Source organism: Orbicella faveolata, unplaced genomic scaffold (assembly GCF_042242905.1).
Source record: "Orbicella faveolata isolate gen_17 unplaced genomic scaffold, um_ofav_v1 contig_4, whole genome shotgun sequence".
NCBI lineage: Eukaryota > Metazoa > Cnidaria > Anthozoa > Scleractinia > Merulinidae > Orbicella > Orbicella faveolata.
Window position 1 is genome coordinate 9,517,202 of NW_028301569.1, and position 23,376 is coordinate 9,540,577.

The window sequence follows — 23,376 nt, forward strand, 5'->3', positions numbered from 1 at the left end:
CTAAACATAATTTTAATGTTTTTAGCCTGCGAGCAGCTCTCGTGCGTTGCGGCAGAAGCAAGGTCGATCGATGAGCAAAGTCGTGTGCTCATGAATAAATCATTCATTTCGTTAAAAGTACAGTCATCGAATGCAGCTAATGAAACAGTGGTGTCCTACAGAACAAAAGAACGCGACTGTCCGCAAATACCGAGGAAAACGTATCTGTCAATCAATCATTTCCCAGCTTGTCTTGATGTTAAATTCGGACTTGTTCTCAGTTCTACCTGTTGGGATCGGCAACTAGAAATTAAGGATCAAATCTCTTCGCTATAGGAATACGACCGACTTAAACAAAGCCTGTTGTAAAAGGGAACTGGTCTCCTGACTGACAGCTTTCAGCTGAACTTTTCCGTACTTTTCCTTGTCTCAGCCATGCCAGCGGAAAATTTCACAACGGACATTCCCCCCATCCTAACATGCAATTCGAGACCATTGGGCTCTTCATACATAAACTAAATGAGCTCGAAAATTGAGACATTTTTCATTCAGTCGACGGCGCGATTCATCAGTTGCCCGGCTTCAGGTTACCTGGTTTAAACATAGTTTGAACGGTTCCACTGCCAGTGATAATAATATGATGTTCGGAAAGTCTCAAACTATTGGTTTATTTCTAGGATTCGCCGTTGCATTTATGGCACCGTCAGTGAATATATACATTGATATTTCACTAATTGACATGTATCATTCTTATTCATTTAGGGATTACTTTGAATTCACACGTGTGCGCTTAATCATTGTTTCGTTCTGAGCTGAATATTCCACACTTGTTTTCCTTTCGGCTTTAATCGTAAACTTTAATATTTTACTTAATTGCTGTATCATTTGTTAAAGGTTTTTGAGTACATTTTTTGCCGTTATAATCAAATGGAAAACAACTCGGCCACTTGGAGGATCACGTGATCGGGTGCATACCGTGTTAATTAAATTTTATGCACAACTTGTTTAGTCCCAGCTATTTATAAAAGAAGGAACCAAGAAAATTTCAGCGGGAGGCGCTCGACTCCGGAGCGAGCGGTCCGGGCTCGAGCCCTGGCCGTGGACATTGTGTTGTGTTCTTGGGTAAGACACTTTACTCTCACGGTGCCTCTCTCTACCCAGGTGTATAAATGGGTAACGGTGAATTTAATGCTGGGGGTAACCCTGCGATGGACTAGCATCCCATCCAGGGGGGAGTAGAAATACCCCTAGTCGCTTCATGCTACAAAAACCAGGATAAGCTCCGGCCTGGTGAGCCACTTGGCTTGTATGTTGGGGAGGGGGGGGGGGGTGGACAGGGGGGCGGGAGGGGTACGGGAGGCGGGAGAGGAAAGGGCGGGAAGCGGGAGTTCTAAGAAAGCGGCAAGCGGGAGAGAAATGCGAAACGCTACCTTTTTTAATTCAACAACGCTTTAGAGTACTTTCAAAAACAAAAACCCAAAATATATTTGACTTGCATTTAACGTCTTCTCAGTCACTTCTGAGATTTCATTTTTTCTCATCATTTGTTGATTACCTCCTTCAACCTATTGCTAAAGTTTAGGAATCATACCTTAAAGATACAACAGATTTTTTAAACTTTAAAGAGAAAACGAAGGTCGCAAAGGACACAATGCTAGTGTCAACGGACGTTACAAGCCTATATACTAACATCCCACAGGATGGAGGAATCAAAATTGTATGTAAAACATACCAAACATTCCGCCTAAACAAACCTCTCATACCTACCCTCTACCTCAGAGATATGCTTAAGCTTATCTTAAAAGAAAACTCTTCATTTTAACGGCAAAAATTATCTTCAAACACACGGTACCGCAATGGGTACAAAAATGGAAGTCTCATTTGCCAACATTTTCATGGCCGCGGTAGAAACAGAAATCATTAACCGCAGCCACTTAAAGCCGCTGACTTGGAAAAGATCTATCGATGATGTCTTTTCTCTATAGAACGTTAACAAAGAGGAAATAAACACATTTATAGAGCTAGCAAGTAGCTGTCTTCCGACCATAAATTTGCGGCTGAAATTTCAGATACAGAAATAACTTTCCTGGATACATGCGTCTATAAGGGCGAAAGATTTAAGAAGGAATCCATTCTCGACGTGCGCGCGCACTTCAAACCGACAGAAACTATCCAATACACACACTTCACCTGCTGCCACCCTCCAGGCGTCAGGAAGGCTTTATCAAAGGCGAAGCCTTAAGACTTCTGAGAAGCAACTCTTCAAAAGCTACATTTGAAGAAAACGTTACACAATTCAAACGCAGATTACGCGACAGAGGTTATCCAGATAACCTTTTCGAAAACACTCTCTCAGAAATTATAGCGAAAGAATGTCAGCTCTAGAAAATAAAAATAAAAAAACACGCAAAAGAATTTTGCCGTTTGTTACAGAATATCACCCATCTGTGCCTAATCTTAAAAAAAAAACATTCTTTTGAGTAAATGGCATTTAATACAGCCACTGCTAAGGGAGATCTATAAAGACCCTCCTCTGCTTTCATACAGAAAAGGGAGATCTTTGAAAAACGCACTCGTTAGAGCAAAGCTTTGAAGGTCAAAGTTCTTCATATCTTCACCAATAGGAGTCGTGTTTGGCCTGTCATTCATTTTTATCGTCAAATACAACTTCCATGATTTAATTGTCTGATCCCAATAAACGCCGGACTAGTTACTGGAAATACGTATACTTTATCAGAACACGAGACAATTTAGAATTAATTTTTGAGACCGTCGTCACTGAAAACGGATTTTAGAAGCAAATCTGAATAGTCGATGAAAATGAACTGAATTGAAATGGTGAAACTCAAAGAAGATAAACAAGTAGGTCAAAACTTCATTGAATTGAAACATATGGCAGTGGTAGTCTTGTTAAATTAATTAAAAACAAAATGCAAAAGCAAATGCTTAAGAATTGCGAAGCTAAATGACTAGGATGTGTTTTGACTCTGCCAATTTACAGGGGACGGGAGCAGCACAAAAAGGGCGGGAGGCGGGAGATAAACGTACGGGAAGCGGAAGAGGAGCAGGGTACGCGGCAGGCGGGAGGTTCTGACCCCCCTGTCCCCCCCCCCCCCCCCCCTTGTATGCAGACTTTACCTACCTACCTTGTTTAGCCCCATGCCAGCTGTTTATAAAAGAGGGAACAAAGACAATTTAAGTTGCCAGAAGTGATGACTTAACCTTGAATTAGCGATGAATTCTTCCCATGGGATCGTAGTTGCTGAAATTGACGTCGAGATGAGAAAATTGACTTTAATGACCTGGTCTTTTTTCTCCAGCATGTTACGTTTCTTTCTTTCACTATATTAATAAAAAGAGGGACTACTTGTAGTTTAAAGAATCCGTGTACCTTAGTGCCAAACGATTTCCAATTACGTGGGAAAATGAAATTCAAATTTTACATGTGCATGTCTTGGCAGATCGCTTCAGTTTACTCAAATAGACACTGATTTCGACTCGTGGAGTTCAAGCTTCAAGAGTAAATCCATGTACCTTAGCGTCAACCCATTTTCAATTGCGTACGAAAATGAAACTCAAATTTTAACGTTGTTTTTCTCTTTTCTTTGCGCTGTAAAAAAAAAAAAAAAAAGGCGAATTTGGACTTCCATTTTATTTTCGTTTTTCATTTTTTTCCCTGCGGGGAAGGAAACGGCATTCGAATTCACTTTTGTTCTTTTTCTGAAGCTCTTAAGACAACGGATTTTAATTTTCTTTTTCGTTTTTCGTTTTTCGTTTTTCGTTTTTCGTTTTCGTATGGAATGTTGAAAACGATTAAATACAAGTCGTTTTTGGTTTTTCGTTTTCGGTTTATGGCATTGAAACTGATCATCTTTGTTTAAGCGGGAATATTTAAGAACCTAAGCTGGCGGCGTTAGAAGATGTCTTGAATAAAGACTTTGTCCGCCGATTTCTTATCGAGCAGAAACATACTAGCTTGTCACTACAATCAAGGCTCGATATCCGAATCTAAGGGCAGTAGTTTACGAAGTGTTAAAAGGTTTTGTAATCGGTCAGTACAAATCCAGACTGCAGAATGCAGACTGCAGAATGCAGACTGCAGAATGCAGACTGCAGAATGCAGACTGCAGACAGTGTACAAAATGCCCTTCTTTCTAGGACCACCTCTTCTAAAGCAGAAGAACCAAAAGCTTTCATGTGTCTTCTGTAAATGTCATTGTCCTATTTCCCGACTGCAACGCATTGGAAACTTTCTGGATTTGCAACGCTAACTTTTTTTTAGCTTTATTTAACCTGATGAAGGTAGGAATATTTTTCAATGAACAGCTTATTTACCGTGTAGAAATAAATGTTAAACTACTACGATCCAACTTGCGCAACAATTCAATCACATTGGCATTTCCTTCCGTTAAAGAGTTTATAGTTCAACCCGTCCTGCAAGATCACAGTGACCGACCAAAGAAAAATAAACAGGTTCCCATGCCTAATGCACGTGTGACACTTAGGTCTGATTGACGACAGCAAATAAGTACAGAATAAGTGCAGGAAGAATAAGTACAGGAAGTCTGCCATTTATTAAGGATGCGCGTTACATAAACAGACGACCTCAAAAGCGTGGGCATCCTTTCTGTAAGGCTAGGAGCGCTATTGGTGAATGTGAGCGAAATACGATGTTTGGAAAGTTCGCACTGAAGGTCAGTCAGGCAAAATTGATATTTCTCTGTCAGCCATGAATTCATCTACTCATTTCAAGGAGTGCACTGTGGGTACCCCAGTTGTACTCTTGACTGATTATTCCTTCGGGGCTGAATAGATTAGTCTGTCGGCCTACATATGAATGTTTCCTCGGTAGTAATTCCCATATTATGCAGTGAAATTAACTTGAATACGACGGTACGTTCCGTGTTCTTCGGCGTAGGGCAGGCAAAGAATCTGCGTAATTATTTTTGACTGAAACAATAATAGGGGTATCAAATGGTCCCATTCAATTCAAAAGAGCTCCCAAAAATTAGACGAGAGCTCGCCTGCTCGTGCTCGCAAAATTTTTCCAACTGCTCGCACGCTCGGATTCTCGTTTAAGTGTGCTCGATTGCTTTGACTTGTTCAAATCAGTTATGATTTGATTAAAGGCAAAAAGCTTGAAACATCCTTATCTCTGAGCTTGTCAGTTTTTCTTCAGCATTTCAACCAGTAACCATTTGGACGCGCTGTATGTATTATATTTTAAAAATTTGATCACTCGCAAAAATACACGCTCTGCTCGCATGCTCGCAAATTATGCCAAAGACCATTTGATACCCCTAATCGTGTCTCTCTTGGACAATCACATGATTTGGTCAGCGTATGTCATCATGATGACTGGCTTACGTAGAGTACTAGAGTACTCTGCCTTCACAAAAATTAGTTCTTGGTGTTTTTGTTGTTTGTCTAAAACGGAGGGAGGGGAGAGGGGCAGTCACATTTTGTACCGCCACCTGCCGGACACAAGTCATCTTGTCAATCCCAGTCATATTAGCTTTTGTTGTCAACATGCAAGGTTTCGGTAGTTTGAAACACTGGGTTTAAAACGCAATAAGCGGAAAGAATAAACAAATTGAACATTCAAAACGATTTCTGAGATTCAGCGTAAAGAAGAGAAGTCATTATAAATGGTTTGTGTTTTCCGGTATTCACTGATCTGTTATTGAGATAGCTTGAGATGAACTCGTCGTAGAGCGGACGTTGTACTGGAATAGTAGAATTTATAATGATAAACATTGATACAGCTCAGAAGAATTTACAGTCAAAGGTCAACGGGTTATAATTATCACATACGGCTTAAAAACCCCACTACTTATTTCCCCCACCCACACACCCAAACAAATGGGATTATTTTAATTAATGTCACTTCGCATCGACCTTGCGGTATTCCTTTTCATCTTTCTCCTTTTTGGATCGTAACAACTGGGTATAAATCAAATATTAGATCATGAAAACTTTGTTTACACGAAGAGAGAGGAATTTAAAGTAAACACGGTATCGATAGCTTTGACAAACCGTAAGCAAAGTTGTTCACGCACATCTGCGTGTGGTGAAAAAAAAAAAAAAAATGCCGTAAGGCATCTGTCTAATTGTGCTCACTATAGCATGTTTTCTTAAGATCCTTGCTGTTTAATTTTGAGCCACCCCCAAGTGCTAAAAGATTGCTGAATGATCTGCGAAAGGTGTTAATCGTTTTACACTAACTTGTGGTTTATCATCAGTTTAACTAATAACTCTTTGCGTTTAATTTGAGTTTGTTGACACGAAAACTGATCATTTTGAACTGGGGCGCGCGTAGAATATTACATATATTATATCGACGTCTGTGGGTGAGGCCAAACAATCGTCCTTGAGTGCTTAATTAGCCATGTCACCCAATGCGATTGATGTACCCATCATAAGGCACTCACTGACAGTGGGCAAATTGACTCCATGCCAAATTGAATCCATGAACTGCCACTCGATGAAATATTGCTTAGAAGATACAGCTTTCGATCAGCGCAAAGTTTGTATTCATTTTCAACCAGCGACAGCATTCATTTGACAATATTCCAAGGTAAGCCTGGCAGTCAACGGTTTTTTGTTTAGCGAGAGTCGCTAAAGAGATCCTTTAATAATCAATGACTTATGCTACGAGTAATTCAGACAGTTTTGGGGGGCACAGAAGTCATTTTGAAACAGCATTTCCACATTATAGGATCGGTTTCATGATTCAGGTAGCATTGAGAAGAGCAAAATGTTCTCTAAGACCTTTAGGTACGTACTATTGGCGAGAGAGTAAAACGCGAGAGAAATGTTCGTTTCTGTCATTGGAACCACACGAGTGGAATGCTCGTGTTTTTATTCTAATTATGTAGGCGTAGACGCTTAAATTTTTGATATCAGTCAAATTTGAAGGAAAGTTTCTAAAGAGTTTTGAAAGAAAGAAACATTCAGCGTGTTAGAACCAACTAAACAAACAAAATATTGTCACTGGATGTTTAGGAATAAATGTTGCGAGATTGAAGGGCGTTTTACTGTTCAATGTATTATCGCTGGTAAATAACGTTTTTAATTCACTTCCTTGTAAGCAGCATCTGCTGGCTGAAAAAAGAAGAAAAAATTATCTTGGGTGGTCGGCCTATGGAAATTATTTTGATTGTCTTTTCGATCTTTTCAATCACTGTTCTGTAGCACATACCAGCGTTCATGGCAAAATCAATGCACACCAAGCTTTATACTGTCTGCAACGAATGTCGTGGCCGAAGCCTACGTCTGATCAAAATGCAATACCTGCCCAACTGCTAAGAGACATTACAGTGGAACCCCGTTAATCCGGTCACCATCGGGCCAGAAAAATCTGGCCGTATGACCAGGGTCGCCGTAATAAAGCGGTTCTTTAAATAAGAAAATGACTGACTGAGCTTTTTTTCGGGCCAGAATAAAGTGGTCGTAAGGAGGGGGTCCACTGTACCTCGAACAACTCTCAGGTCGAAAATGCTGACTAAGCACCGGAAACGTTTGTGTAAGGCTTTAATCACCCCGTGAGAAAGGAAAGAGTATGAAAATATATTGCATGTGATTAAGGTCTAAGGATATATGTGTTGAGAAACAAAACAAGTCGACTTTTCAAGTAGACTACAGTTAGTTTTTCTTTGGATGGCCCGTCGAGCGAGCCGTAAATATACCGCGAGGAAATAATGGCTACTGAATGAGATATCAGTTTCCTTTCTTAGTTTATCTCATTTCTCGTTCTATTACTTCCGTGTCTGTTTCTATAACTCGTTAGACTCAGGGAAAGTGTTTTCCATTTCTCAAAAATAGATTACTTTGTCTGTTTCGAAAGTAAATACTACCGCGGCTCATTCAAGTGACTGTGAAATTTCACGACGTAGTCACAATTCTTGCAAGTGCCCCAGGGCAGGAAGGAGGCAAATATAGGCGTTACAATAGTTCGGGATTGTGTTTGCGTAAAAGTATTGATTCGACACTGAGCGGGGTCATTAATCGAGAAACGTCAGTTATTTACACAGCTTGTCTTATGTTTGCAATATGACTATTGTTATTAAATGCAATTTGTCTGCCGTCCGCACTTCCTTTGCATACCCTGGGCTGTTTGTGTAACCTATTTATACTTCGAAATATTTTGTAGTCTCCTCATAGAACTGCTATATAAATTAAAATAAAAAAGAGAGGAAAGATTGAGGGAAGATTGGCATAGAAATGTTATTAGCAATACACCCTTCAGCAAAATGGAATAAGCAAATGAATCTCTCGTCAAGGTCGGAAGTGATATTTGTTTCCGTGTTAAGCGAGTAATAATTTTCATATTGGATTGAGATACCTACGGTGGGAAAGAAGAAACAAAATCGAATCTTTTGTCGCGTGGTAGCGTGGTTCTGCGAATTTGAGATTGCGATTTGTTTCTGGGTTACACAACTGCATTAAGATATTCTTCGGCAGGAAAGAAAAAAGAAACAAAAGAATCCTTTACAAGGGATAAATGTAGTAAAAACTTGTGCACCTTTCAAAATTTGAAGCAAATGCAAACTTCCACCTCGTTGCGAATTTGAATTATAGCTAATTATATATGAGACCAAACAAAAAGAATATTGCGTGTCATTAAGGTCAAAGGATAATTGTGTTAAGAAACAAAACAAATCAACTTTTCAATTAGACTACGAGTAGTCCTTCTTTTGATGGTGAGTCGAGGGAGCCGTAAATGAACCCCGAGGTAATAATGGCTAATGAACGAGATATCAGTTTCCTTTATCACTTCATCTCATGTCTCGTTCTATTACTTCCATTTGTGTTTCTATTAGCGATTAGATTATGAGTTCGAAATTTCTATCATGCATAGAAATCGTTAGACTGAGGGAAAGTGTTTTCCATTTCTCAAAAATAGATTTCTTTGTCTGTTTCGAAAAGTAAATACTACCGCGGCTCGTTCAAGTGGTTGTGAAATTTCATGACGTAGCCACAAAACGTAAGGTTGCTTTCAGGCTAAATAATCACGAAAGGCGGTTGGACAAATTCTAAAATAGACGGTAAACTTTTCGGGAGGTTTAGTCTAATAAAGAGGATTTTAATTCTGCATGGTGAAGGTATTCCTTATCATGTTGCTCCAATTTGGATCGTAACAGTGTGGTTTTAAATAGATCAAAAACTAAATCAAATGGTTGACCCATGGTTGACTGATCGCGGGATGAGAGAAAACTCAAACTAAACACGCTGACGTCACTAACGTCGCACATCGCGATACTCTATCTGTACTGTGATGAAAAACAAAAAAATGCCTAGGGGCAACTGTCTAATTAAGCTCATAGCATGTTGTTTCAAGATGCTTGTGTTTAATTTTGGACCACCCTCAAGTGGTAAAAGAGTGATGGATTTTCTTGAAAAGGTTAATGGGTTGACACTGACTTGTAGCTTATTATCAGTTTAGCTAAGAATTAACTCTTTGCATTTGAATTTAAGTGGTAAAAGAGTGATGGATTTTCTTGAAAAGGTTAATGGTTGACACTGACTTGTAGCTTATTATCAGTTTAGCTAAGAATTAACTCTTTGCATTTGAATTTAATCTGCTTACACAGCCACTATATCTATTTGAAAATAGCGCGTACAATATCCACCTTTCCTACATGTTGTCGCGCATCTTGGCATTTGTTATCTTTCGCCTTCTGCTTTGGGTCATCTTTCCCTAACTAACTAACCAACTACTATTTTGAACTTAACCATTGTTAAAATGCTCCTGGTTACAGTTCTATTATTACGAGCAAGACTCCCTTGAGCAAAACGGAGGAGACATAACTGAATTCCTCGTCAAAAGATTAAAGTGATCGGACTGATTTGTCTCTGTGTTAAGAGAAATAAAAACATACTTTTCACTCTTTATCGAGGCCCTGTCCACACTACGCCGGAGAAAATTGAAAACGCAGCAATCAAAGGTTATTTTCGGTTTCAGTTTATCGCAACTTCGAGCTCGCCGCACAATTTTTAAGCGAAAAGGAAATCATGGTTCCTTAATTAGGATTACTTCAAGTTTACGAAAATGTTTGCACACCTGTACATTTAGAGTTGTTTAATAATCCTACACTAGTCTGCAAACGGGCTAACCTTGAAGTCACACGCGCTAGCGACGAATAGCAAGTCGTCCTCTGCTCCGTAAAAGTGAGTTTGTTTTCAGGCTAAATAATCACGAATGGCGATTTGACTTCAATGGAAAAATTCTAAAATATATGGTAAACTTTTCGGAAGGTTTTGTTTTATAGAGGATTTTAATTCTGCATAGTGAAGGTATTCCTTATCACCTTTTTGGATCGTAACAAATCAAATATTAGACCATGAATGCTTGGATTACACGTAGATAGAACACAATTAAAGTTAACACAGTATTGATGGCTTTGGGAAAACCGAATTGCGGGAAGTAAAGGTTATCACTCACAGGGCATTGCTTTTATCTTTGCGGTGAAAAAAAAAAATGCCCTGAAGCAACTGCATGTGTAATTACGTTCATAGTCTTCATAGCAGATTTCAGTAAAAATGCTTTCTGTTTTGATGGATGATTTTAGAAAGGTGTTAATCGTTTAGCACTAACTTGTGGCTTATCATCAGTAAAGCCCGTGTTTAATTTGAGTTTGTTTACACGACAACTAATCATTTTGAAATAGGGCGCGTACAATATCATACCCGTTAGCCGACTGGTAAGATATCTAAGATCGACGACGTCTGTAGATGAAAAGAGGCCAAACAATCATCCCTCGGTGCTTAATTATCCATGTCCTCCAAGGCAGATGACATGGATAATGATAATAATGAAAGACTCAGTAACAGTAGACAAATTGACTCCAAATTGAATCCGTGAACTGCCACTCGAAGAGATATTGCGTACAAGATACAGCTTTCATTATCTGGAGCCCTGTTAAATCAGCGAAAAGTTTGTTGAGAGCTTGCATTGATTTTCAACCAGCCGACGACACTGGCAATATTTAAGGTAAGTCTGGCAGTCAACGGTTTATTCTGTATTTCTACAGCAGTTGACTGAAGAGATCCTTTTTTAAAATCAACCAGTTTTCTTGCTCGAAGCCATTGCAAAACAGCACTTATAGATGGTCAGCAGAGTCATGATTTACTTAGCACTGGAGAGAGCAAAATTTTCTTTAGGATCGTATTATTGGCTTAACTGAATAACTGAATGCTTCAAATCTGAGAATGCAGAACGTGAGAAGTCAGGAATAGAAATGTTTGTTCAGTTTTCGTCATTGGAATCACGTGAGTGGATTGATTGTTTTAGCCTGGGTACGTGTGGGTGCTTATAACTGTAAAAGTTGGTAGCGTCAAGGAGCAAAAAACATCGATACCACCACTTCTTAATCGTTTCTTAAAAAGACATGACGTGCATCCACACAGGGGCCTTTACGGTCATGGCTTGTCAAGCACATTGCCTCAAAAGATCACCGGCGACCTTGATAATTTTCTGCTGATGAATCGAAGCTGTTGTCTGAATTATAAAATAATAATGTATCAACTTGCTTCTGTTTAGTGCGCTTGTTTAGTGTGCTGGTCCCTGGATCGACTGGTCCGGGTTCGAACCCTGGCCGGGGACACTGTATTGTGTTCTTGAGCAAGACACTTTATTTCAATCGTGCCTCTCTCCACCCAGGAGTACCGGCGAATTGTTGGGGAAGCCTAACAAGTTGCGGAGCATCCCGTCCAGGGGGAGTAGAAATACTCCAAGCCGCTTCATGCTACAGAAACCGGGATAAGCTCCGGCAGCTATGAGCCAGTGGCTCAAAGGCTTCACTTTTGCTTCTGTTGCCTGTTTGCGGAAGATTAGTCGATTAGCCTCGTGTAATTTTAATTATTGAATGAGAGAATGAGATAGAGGTTCATCCATCAATATCCTGTATTAGCACGTTCGTTATTTCAGTGCCAGTCATTAATATTCTTGGTATCTTGTTGACGGGGGAGAAGACTTGAATGTTATTCAAAAGCTCCATGCTCGCTCGTCGTGACAGTTTGGCGTTAAGCACATTTACCCTCGGACGAAAAAGGGGAACCGGAAGTCTGGATGACAACACTTTCTTTTTATTTCTCTGGTGGAAGTTTTGATTTCACAACTGTTTCTCCACGTCATGGTCATTGCCAGACCTAACGCAGTTTTCAGGGCGGGAAATCATCTTTTGATTTGCGACAAGAGTTTTTGTTATACTTCGTACCAGCTGGGGCGTATTGTGTCAACATTCGGATAAAACTTCCGTCAATTTAATTGAGTTATTTTCTGACGTGCTGAGAAACCAAAGATGTCAAACTTTTAATGAGTACTACGAAAATTTGAATGGGAGTTCCAAAAGAATTTTGGAGGACAGACAAGATACTGACTCGCTTAGGCTTAGGGATGTCGGAGGTCAAAATGAAACATCTGTCCTTCTTCAATTTGAGTGACTGATTATGACCGGAGCGGTACTTAACGCGTCAACACGTTATCGCCCATTTATAGCTCATAAGTACCACTAAAACCTTTGTTCAAGAAGGTATAAACCTTGCCTACCCGGCGACACTATCGAACCGACCCCCGAAACAAAGCGGCAATAATAAATGACTATGTTACGTTGAAACTGTCGGAAACTTTTGTTAAAGGCGACTCAACAACGCGAATGTATTGCGGCAAACATTTAACAAAAGGAGGAGCAAGTCTAAACAAATAAACTGACCGATCATGCGGTAAATGTTGGGATTACTGCACATTGACGTAATTAATCGGCTTGATTTCCCGAAATAGATGTAACCCGCGCCATCTGATATTGGCCATCAAAGCATCAAGGTGTAATCGGCAAAATGATAACAAAGTAACGTGAACATTTTTATCACTTTGAGGTTAGCCAAACAAAAGTGTACTCTAAAAACCATTATCGCTCTTTACCACCTTAGCTTGTTCTGCGGAAAACCAATACTCGAGGTAAGTCTTAAAGTCTAATAGAAAGTACTTCTTGTTTGAGAACTATAACTAAAACAAAATTGAGAAATTCAAAGGAAGGAACGACGAAAGGAATCGAAGCTGGAAAAAAAAAAAAAAAAGAGAGAACTTGGATACCAAAAACAGACTCTTGTCTGTGGCCTGGTGCAAGAAAAGTGCAATTACACTGCAATTTGATCGGGAAAAGAAATTGTCCCACCGCTAATAAATCAATATTTTCCTACACGTAATTTTCGGACAATTTAATGTAAGTGCTGTTTGGACAAGAGTCACAAGTTCTGCAAATATACATGGCGAACCGACCGTAGTGCTGAGCTTAGAGACTTTGGTTCTGTCGTGCTTTTAGAGGCTAGATGTAGATTCCAAGTCGCTGTTCGACAACAGAACCCGCCGGCACCTCAGAGAGTGGTGGAAGTAAACTCTACCTTTTCTGAGCTAGCTAGTTCGATTCTGAAATTTCAGAGCATATTAAGCATACAGAATATGAATATACTGCACATCTTACCCATGGAGTTCAATATGCGCAAAACTGTCGAGGTTTTATATTAGCATGATATGAAGCCAAGAATCCGTCTCGATGCCTATACTTTATACATAATCTGACATAGTTGATACCGTTGATACCGTTATTTCCCGTTGGCACAGATACTGCAGATACACGACTGAAACTCGTTCTCGCAAAATTATAGAAGCGGCTGGAAATTTAAGTTTGATGGCAGCGAAAAACAAACAAACAAAAAACAATCCAAGTGGTGGCTATTCTAAAAAAAATCAAAAGTGTTGCAAACGGAATGAGATACTCCCTAAAATTTAACCAGCTTTTTTTCCTGACTGAACGCCGAGCTGATCTCAGCGCGGAATGCCGGCAGTGAATTAGTACATGATGCGGGAGCTACTTTTCTGGCTTCTCTGACGAAGCAAACCACCGTGATGGAAGTTCATGCACGTGCTGCCGACTTGCACGTTTTACTTTGAGTCTTTGAGTATTTGAGTCTAAATATATCAATTGTTAAAATGCAATTTCCCGACATCAGTCATGAAAAAATGAAACTTCCTGGGCTGGCTTTCTTTTCAGCCTATCTAGAATAAAAATAATCCACTCGCAGACCTTCTCTATGTAAAAAACAAAAAACCCAAAAAAACAAAAACACACGGCTGGGGACAAACTAGCGAAAAGTGTTATTAATAAGATTCCCTCCGGCAAAATGGAGGAGAAAAAAAAAGAAAATCTCTTGTAAAAATGCCAACGTGATTGGACTGATTTGTTTCTGTGTTTAGATAAATAAAAAATGTAGTTTTCACACATGCAGCATCGAGGCCCCGTCTACACTACGCCAGAAAAATTGGTAAACGGCGTTTTCACTCTGAAAACGCATGAAAGGTTTTCCGTCCGCAATACGCCGGAGGAATTTGACAACACGACAATCAGCGGTCATTTTGGATTTGTGTTTGAGGAAACCTCGGGCAGGGAAATCACGTGATCATAGTGACGCAATCGTCTTTGAAAAGCTAATAATAGTTTTAGTCCACACTGAAACGCAAAGACAGTGTTTTCAAATTCCTCCAGTCTGATGAGTGTTTTCGAAATGCTCCGTTTTCGTGACGGATTAGTGTGGACGGTAGGCCTAACCGTAGAGATGAAGTGCGTTTTCAAATTTCTCCGGTGCAGTGTGAACGGGGCCTAAGACACACTTGCTTTAATTTGCTGCCTTAGCAAATGCGACAAGCCCCCTATATCCTGCCTCCCACCTTTATGATCCAAACTTTTTGAGATAACACCCCAACCCGCTCGAAAAATAAACATCATTTAAATTATCGAGTTCAACAAATAATATCAAGTAAAATGGAAACGTGGCAAGGATAGATTTCACGCCAATGAGCTTTTGGCTTGATCATGTCACATGCAAAAACATGTGTTAAAGTTATGAAGAAGTTCATGTTAGTTTTATCTTCCTTTCAGCATTGTACTGTCGGAAGGTACCTTTTGTGAAGATAGAGAGGTTAGAAGATGATCATATTGATTATAGCGTCCATGGACCCTAATGTTATAGAAAGGATCATGACAATCATACTAGCCATGGAGAATAACGTTGGTGATAACTATGGTGCGCACAATGATGAGGACGATGACGGCGATAGACTGAACAATTGTCATTGTGAAGATGACGATGGCGATGACGATGAGGAAGAGGAAGAAGATGATGAGGATGAGGAGGAAGAGGAGGAGGAGGAGGGGGAGGAGGAGGGAGACGTTGAGATTGAAGAAGAGGAAGAGGATGCTGATAACAATAATGTCTATCATAATGCCTATGATGACACCAGTGACGTCCACGACCACGAAGATGACGATGATGATCACAACGACGAAGGAGACAACGGAAACGATGAGAACAGATATCAGGATGAGCCAAACGAGGACGAAGGGTACCACCCTGAGGCCGAACAGGAAGACGGAGAAGTCCTTTGTAAGTAATAGTTTCAAGTCAAGATAAGCGAACGTTTTTGCATTCAGCATGTTGCTGTAGTTATTGCAAGCAGAATTAACCTACACTCTATTGACCCTGAGCATTATGTCAAACTGGTCATAACCAGCCGGGTGATATTATAAAATTAGAATATTCTTATTTTATTTCATTTTATTAAAAAATAGGACGTAGTTATCGAGTTCTGCGTGGAGATGAACATGTTTGTCAGCTAACGCCTGAATTCTTTGCTCTAGTAATTGATGATGATGTTTTTATCTTTGAACAGTATTGGTGGACGGAATCCCCGACGCCATAAAATGAGCTTAATGCTGCCGAGCAACAGAGTCATTTGAAGACTGTCACCGATAAGCTCAATCGCCAGTGGAGACGTTTATTTATATATAATGTAAAAACCAATGAAATGCCAGGTGAACTTTGGCGCGAAAACATGATTACTTCACACGTGAAAATAACATGTTATCCTCACATGTGAAAAGATCACCGTTGCTATGGTTACACAATGGCACCTTTCGAAGCAAAAGCGAAACGGTTTGGGATTCTATTGGTGTTTATATAATAAATAGAACATTACATGACCACTTGGAGCTTCGAAATTTCTTGAAGAGAAATTTCATATCTCCGAGCAGCCATGTACATGTAATATCCTCTTTTTACCTGATTAGCGGAATGCGAACCGATGATCAGCAATTTTCAATACGGTTAGAAATCGTCAGTTTCAAAATTCGTTAACTTATAAGGGGTGAGGGGTGTATGTGGGGGGAGGGGGGAGGCAAATCACTCATAAATTTTCCCTAGTAATGGCACCCTCAACACACTCAGTTTTGGATCTGACGATTCACGGCAGACATTTAGCTGTTTTAAAAGAAAAGACAGTGATCAGGTTTTTCAATGATCTTACCAGGAGACTTAGGATAGCGCTGGCCGACTATTCGGTTAAATGTCTTCGCCTATAGCAAGTAAACATTCAGCTTTTACACTCACCGAGGTTTCAGCCTCTCAGAGTGCCGGCTCTTCTGAAGAAATTTGTCTCGAAAGAAGAGACTTCGGAGGCCCTCATTTTGAAAGTGTCTTGGCAGCCTGGCCATGTTTCTCTAACGTCATTCCGTCCGACTCGAAATTGACGGGAAGGAGAAAAACCTGCAACTGACTTTGCATTCTTCACAAGGTCAGCAACATGTATTTTTTTCCCAAGTGATTATCCACTTCACTATCTTCAATGCTATCATTTCGGCATTTAGAGCATGTTCGGCTTAAAATAATGTGGCTCAAGAGCAGCCATAACCCAGAGTGGAAGTTTAAACGCTTGTCGGAAGCCATTTGAACAAAATCTCTTAGACGGAATGACGTCACAAATACGCAGCATGGCTGCTGAGTACTGTTCAAAATGGCGGCAGTGAGGTCGAAGTTTTGGTCTTCTTTGGAGACGAATTTTATAAGGAAAACCTGCAGTTAAGAGGCTGAAACTTCAGGGAGTGGCTTAACTTAGTGCAAGGTTTTTATTACCGTTGGCAAAAAATTGACGTTTTTTGGAGTGACCTTCTCCTTTAAGAGCAGCATAAAGAAGAAGAGCTTTGTTTTCGAAATATTTTAAGTTGCGAGTTCAAAAATCTACGACTGAATATTTGATTACTTAATGTACTTCAGTAAAGATGATTTCCAGTCCCTACTGGGCATTCTCAGCACCCTAATGCTTATAAACATTATAAGTTTTCACTCGATGGAATGCGAATCGATGTTATTCGTTACGGACCACATACCTTATCTTTGAGGCCTTTCAAAATCTTTTTCCAGCTTCATTCATTTTTACAGCCAAGTTGTTTCATCAAGTAATATGAGAAAGGAAGCATAAAGCTTCGACCGTTTCGCATTCATAATGGCGGTTGTTTTGAAACTGTGAATTTACTTTATCTCAGTTGCGCAATGTTCACATTTCGTGATGTCTTACACGACACAAAACACAAAACGAAAACAAACTCTCGAGAGTGCGCATTACGGACTGGAAATCATTTTTAACATGTAATTTATCCGACAGGCTCCCTATTTGGAATTTAAGAAATCGTTTTTTTTTTTCGTCAAAGAAAATGTACGACGTTAAAGTAAATTTTTTTTTTTAAAGTAATATTTTTGTGTGGTTAAGCGACCGAAATTAACATTAAGATGTTGAACATTTCTATAAGATAGGATGTATCTATTGAGAAGGGCATTTGTGCCGTTAAAATTAAATAAATATATGTACGTGGGTAATTTAAAAGATGTAAGTAATATAGTAAAGTAAGTATACTTTTAGTTTTAAAGATAATGAAAATGAAATGAGTCATACATGGCTTATAAGTTGTTATTTAAAAAAGGAAATCTGAGAACAGTTTATATATCGAGATGAATTGTCAAGTTTGAAATTCAGTTGCACAGCACATGTACAGTGTTTTAGCCTTCACCCGTTTTATGTTTTAGAGAAGCAGAATATTTCTCAGTTTATAAAGATATACAGATAATATAGTTATAATGATATTCTGGTGAGTTTGTCTGTGCATACCTTATACAGTCTGGAAATAGATATGATTTTTCCACAGAAAAATTATAGAAAAATGTCAAAGACTAGTTTTTTCCTAATTATTTTTATATCAATGTTCCAAATAAAATAAACGAAAGATGATTTCATCTGGCAGTTGCTCCTAATCGTATCAAATCGGCGCTATTTTATAACTAGTTGTGGATTTCAGCTTCTTTTCGGGGACACGAAAACGAGGCCTCATTTGTGGAGGAGGGGGGAGGTCTGAGTATCCCCATCCCGTTAATGTTTGGCCTAACTGAATATGCATATCATCAGAACCTTGTTAATCCAATTACAAATACTATCAATTTTCCTACTCGATATCCCGGGATATCTATTCTAAATATCCTATATCCCATTTATTTTTTCCGTCAAATATCCTGGCCCGGTTTATTTTTCACCTAAATATCCCGTGTCCCGAGAACTCCCGATGGGGCCTCGAAAATGTCCTTAAAGTACTGGTATGCGAATGTCCCCGTAAGTGTACAAAACAAAGGTGAACCCAAACAATTCAAGTCTACTCAGGTAATGTAAGCTCGATTCATCGTTTCATTCATAAAGACAGTTCCCGCGGGGAATTTTTGCAGATAGAGCAAAAAAAAAACAAAAAAACAAAAAAAAAATGGTCCTCAGGTGGGTGTGTTATAATAGGCCATTTCCCTCTGTGTCAAAACGAGTCCAATTGCGAAAACCGTTCATATGAAAATGAGTTCTGCATACAGGTTCATGATCATGCAACTCAAAGTCATTTTCATAAAAATGGTTTTGCACTTGGACTCGTTTTGAAACAGAGGCACAAGGCAACTCGTAAACATTTGCGAATACAACGGACTTGGTGATCTGAACAACGTAGTTTGCGATTTTTTTTATTCGCGGATACGCAAAGAGTAGAAACGACTTTGTTAGTGATTGATATGCAAATTTCAGTTGTCACTCACTCAGATGTAAACAAATGATATGTCATCGACCAATGGCGATTAGTCAAAACATGGCAATTTGTCACTCACTTAGATGAAAACAAATCGATATGTTATAGCAACTTTTTAAGGTAGTACAGGTGCGGCTTGAGATATAGTTACTAGCTGCTACACTCAATTGAAAACCGCTCTATGACGCACCAGCAATTTGCCTTTTTTGTTTTAATCAGCATCATCCAGAGCATTTCCACGTTATTAAAAAGAAGAACAAACTCACTACCGCAAAACTACATAAAGCTTTACAGTAAGACAAGGATCTAAACATAATTTTAATGATTTTAGCCTGCGAGCATGCTCTCGTGCGTTGCGGCAGGAGCAAGGTCGATCGATGAGCAAAGTCTTGCGCTCATGAATAAATGATTCATTTCCTTAAAAAGTACAGTCATCGAATGCAGCTAATGAAACAGTGCTGTCCTACATAACAAAAGAACGCGACTGTCCGCAAATACCGAGGAAAACGTATCTGTCAATCAATCATTTCCCAACTTGTCTTGATGTTAAATTCGGACTTGTTCTCAGTTCTACCTGTTGGGATCGGCAACTAGAAATTAAGGATCAAATCTCTTCGCTATAGGAATACGACCGACTTAAACAAAGCCTGTTGTAAAAGGGAACTGGTCTCCTGACTGACAACTTTCAGCTGAACTTTTCCGTACTTTTCACTGTGTCAGCCATGCCAGCGGAAAATTTCACAACAGACATTCCCCCCATCCTAACATGTAATTTGAGACCATTGGGCTCTTCATACATAAACTAAATGACCTCGAAAATTGAGACATTTTTCATTCAGTCGACGGCGCGATTCATCAGTTGCCCGGCTTCAGGTTACCTGGTTTTAAACATAGTTTGAACACTTCCACTGCCAGTGACGATAATATGATGTTCGGAAAGTCTCAAGCTATCGGTTTGTTTCTAGGATTCGCCGTTGCATTTATAGCACCGTCAGTGAATATATACATTGATATTTCACTAATTGACATGTATCATTCTTATTTATTTAGGGATTACTTTAACACTTGTGAGTTTAATCATTGTTTCGTTCTGAGCTGAATATTCCACACCTGTTTTCCTTTCGGCTTTAATCGTAAACTTTAATATTTTACTTAATTCCTATATCATTTGTTAGAGGTGTTTGAGTACATTTTTTGCCGTTATAATCAAATGGAAAACAACTCGGCCACTTGGAGGTTCACGTGATCGGGTGCATACCGTGTTAATTAAATTTTATGCACAACTTGTTTAGTCCCCGCTATTTATAAAAGAAGGAACCAAGAAAATTTCAGCGGGTAGGCGCTCGACTCCGGAGCAAGCGGTACGGTCTCGAGCCCTGGCCGTGGAGATTGTGTTGTGTTCTTGGGTAAGACACTTTACTCTCACGGTGCCTCTCTCTACCCAGGTGTATAGCTGGTTTTCACATGACGTCACTAAAATTCAAACAACAAAACTTTTGACCTTCCTGAGATTTTACTTTAATGATGTATAAGAGCAGCTAAAAACTAATATTCCTACAAATTTTCGCTCCGAATGGGTTCTTGGTTTTGTGATACACTACGCTTGAATTTCTAAGCTTTTGCGTGACGCGGCATCTACATGACGGCCTAGAGAGCTGTCATGATGGTTAAAAAAGTGACTTATTTCGGGGAACTTGGCTATCTGAACAGTTCATGTCTTAGAAAAAGTATTATTTTAATGTTTTAGAGTTTCTCGAGGAATAAATTCATGCGTTTGTAGGAAAACTCAGTGACAGATGTTTCTGGTGGTTTCCGGCCGCCATGTTGGTGCCCATACGGATGGGCACCAGCATGGCGTCTCCATACAAATCTCTGTAAATTTGGGTAAAAAATTTCTTCGCATATCTCGCATAAGAAAAATTGCTGTGACCAGAATTTTGGCGAGAGTCTTTGCATATTTACTTTCTTTTATTTCCCAGATTCTGGACTTTATCTATTGACCAGTTTTGTTTTTTATTTTGATCTATTTTGAATTGCGTGACACTGAAAACCAGCAATAAATGGGTACCGGCGAATTTAATGCTGGGGGTAACCCTGAGATGGAGTAGCATCCCATCCAGGGGGGAGTAGAAATACTCCTAGTCGCTTCATGCTATAGAAACCGGGATAAGCTCCGGCCTGATGAGCCACTTGGCTTGTATGTTGCGGGGGGGGGGGGGGGGGGGTACGGGAGGCGGGAGAGGAAAGGGCGGAAAGCGGGAGTTCTAAGACGAGGGGAAGCGGGAGAGAAATGCGAAACGCTAACTTTTTTAATTCAACAACGCGTTAGAGTACTTTCAAAAACAAGAACCCAAAATATATTTCACTTGCATTTAACGTCTTCTCAGTCACTTCTGAGATTTCATTTTTTTTTTCATCATTTGTTGATTACCTCCTTCAGCCTGTTGCTAAAGTTCAGGAATCATACCTTAAAGATACAACAGATTTTTTAAACTTAATAGAGAAAACGAAGGTCGCAAACGACACAATGCTAGTGTCAATGGACGTTACAAGCCTATATACTAACATCCCACAGGAGGAAGGAATCACCATTGTTTGTTAAACATACGAAACATTCCACCTAAACAAACCTCCCATACCTACCCTCTACCTCAGAGATATGCTTAGACTTATCTTAAAAGAAAACTCTTCATTTTAACGGCAAAAATTATCTTCAAACACACGGTACCGCAATGGGTACAAAAATGGCAGTCTCTTTTGCCAACATTTTCATGGCCGCTGTGGAAACAGAAATCATTAACCGCAGCCACTTAAAGCCGCTCACTTGGAAAAGATCTATCGATGATATCTTTTCTCTATAGAACGTAAACAAAGAGGAAATAAACACGTTTATAGAGCTAGCAAATAGCTACCATCCGACCATAAAATCACGGCTGAAATTTCAGATACAGAAATAACTTTCCCGGATACATGCATCTATAAGGGCGAAAGATTTAAGAAGGAATCCATTCTCGACGTGCGCACGCACTTCAAACCGACAGAAACTTTCCAGAACACACACAATCTCGTTCCCAGAGTCTTCGTTCCCCTTGAACAGCGGTCGGAAAACGAGAGCTCTGGGAGCAACCACTTCAGGCATGCGCCATAGATGCACACTGCGCAGTGAAACCGGATAGGCAGAATCACCAGAATTCGGTTATTTCAAAATGGTTGCTCCAAGCGCTCTCGTTTTCCGACCGCTGGTCAAGGGGAACGAAGACTCAGGGAACGAGATTGATACACACACTTCACCTCCTGCCACCCTCCAGGCGCCAGGAAGGCTTTATCAAAGGCGAAGCCTTAAGACTTCTGAGAACCAACTCTTCAAAACCTACATTTGAAGAAAATATTACACAATTCAAACGCAGATTACGCGACAGAGGTTATCCAGATAACCTTTTAGAAAACACTCTCTCAGAAATTAAATTAAGCGAAAGAATGTCGGCTCTACAAAATAAACAAAAAACAGGCAAAAGAATTTTGCCGTTTGTTACAGAATATCGCCCATCTGGGCCTAATCTTAAAAAAACATTCTTTTGAGTAAATGGCATTTAATACAAAATCAGCCTCTGCTAAGGGAGATCTATAAAGACCCTCACCTGCTTTCATACAGAGAAGGGAGATCTTTGAAAAACGTACTCGTTAGAGCAAAGCTTTGAAGGTCAAAGTTTTCCTATCTTGACTAATAGGAGTGGTGTTTGGCCTGTCATTCATTTTTATCGTCAAATCCTACTTCCATGATTCAATTGTCTGATCCCAATAAACGCCGGACTGGTTACTGGAAATACGTATACTTTATCAGAACACGAGACAATTTAGAATTAACTTTTGAGACCGTCGTCACTGAAAACGGATTTCAGGAACAAATCTGAAGAGCCGATGAAAATGGACTGAAATAGTGAAACTCAAAGAAGATAAACACGTGGGTCAAAACTTCATTGAATTGAAACATATGACAGTGGTAATCTTGTTAAATTATTTAAAAACAAAGGAAATGCTTAAGAATTGCGAAGCTAAATGACTAGGATGTGTTTTGACTCTGTCAACTTACAGGGGACGGGAGCAGCACAAAAAAGGACGGGAGGCGAGAGAGAAAGGTACGGGAAGCGGAAGAGCAGGGTACGGAAGGCGGGAGTTTCTGACCTCCCTATCCTCCCCTCCTCCCCCCTTCCCCTCCCTTGTGTGCAGACTTTACCTACCTACCTTGTTTAGCCCCATGCCAGCTGTTTATAAAAGAGGGAACAAAGACAATTTAAGTTGCCAGAAGTGATGAATGAACCTTGAGTTAGCGATGAATTCTTCCCATGGGATCGTAATCGATAAAATTGACGTCGAGATGAGAAAATAGACTTTGATCACCTGGCCTTTTTTTTTCTAGCATGTTACGTTTCTTTCTTTCACTATACTAATAAAAAGA

General features: G+C 39.7%; 1 protein-coding gene across 1 annotated transcript; it reads left to right on the forward strand.

The window, feature by feature from the left end:
• The first annotated feature begins 14,919 nt into the window (after positions 1 to 14,919).
• On the forward strand, positions 14,920 to 15,602 carry LOC149101370 (uncharacterized). The gene has a single exon (XM_089276296.1). The coding sequence runs from the start codon at positions 14,964 to 14,966 to the stop codon at positions 15,426 to 15,428; it is 465 nt and encodes a 154-aa protein (XP_089132422.1). The 5' UTR covers positions 14,920 to 14,963; the 3' UTR covers positions 15,429 to 15,602.
• The last annotated feature ends 7,774 nt before the right edge of the window (positions 15,603 to 23,376 follow it).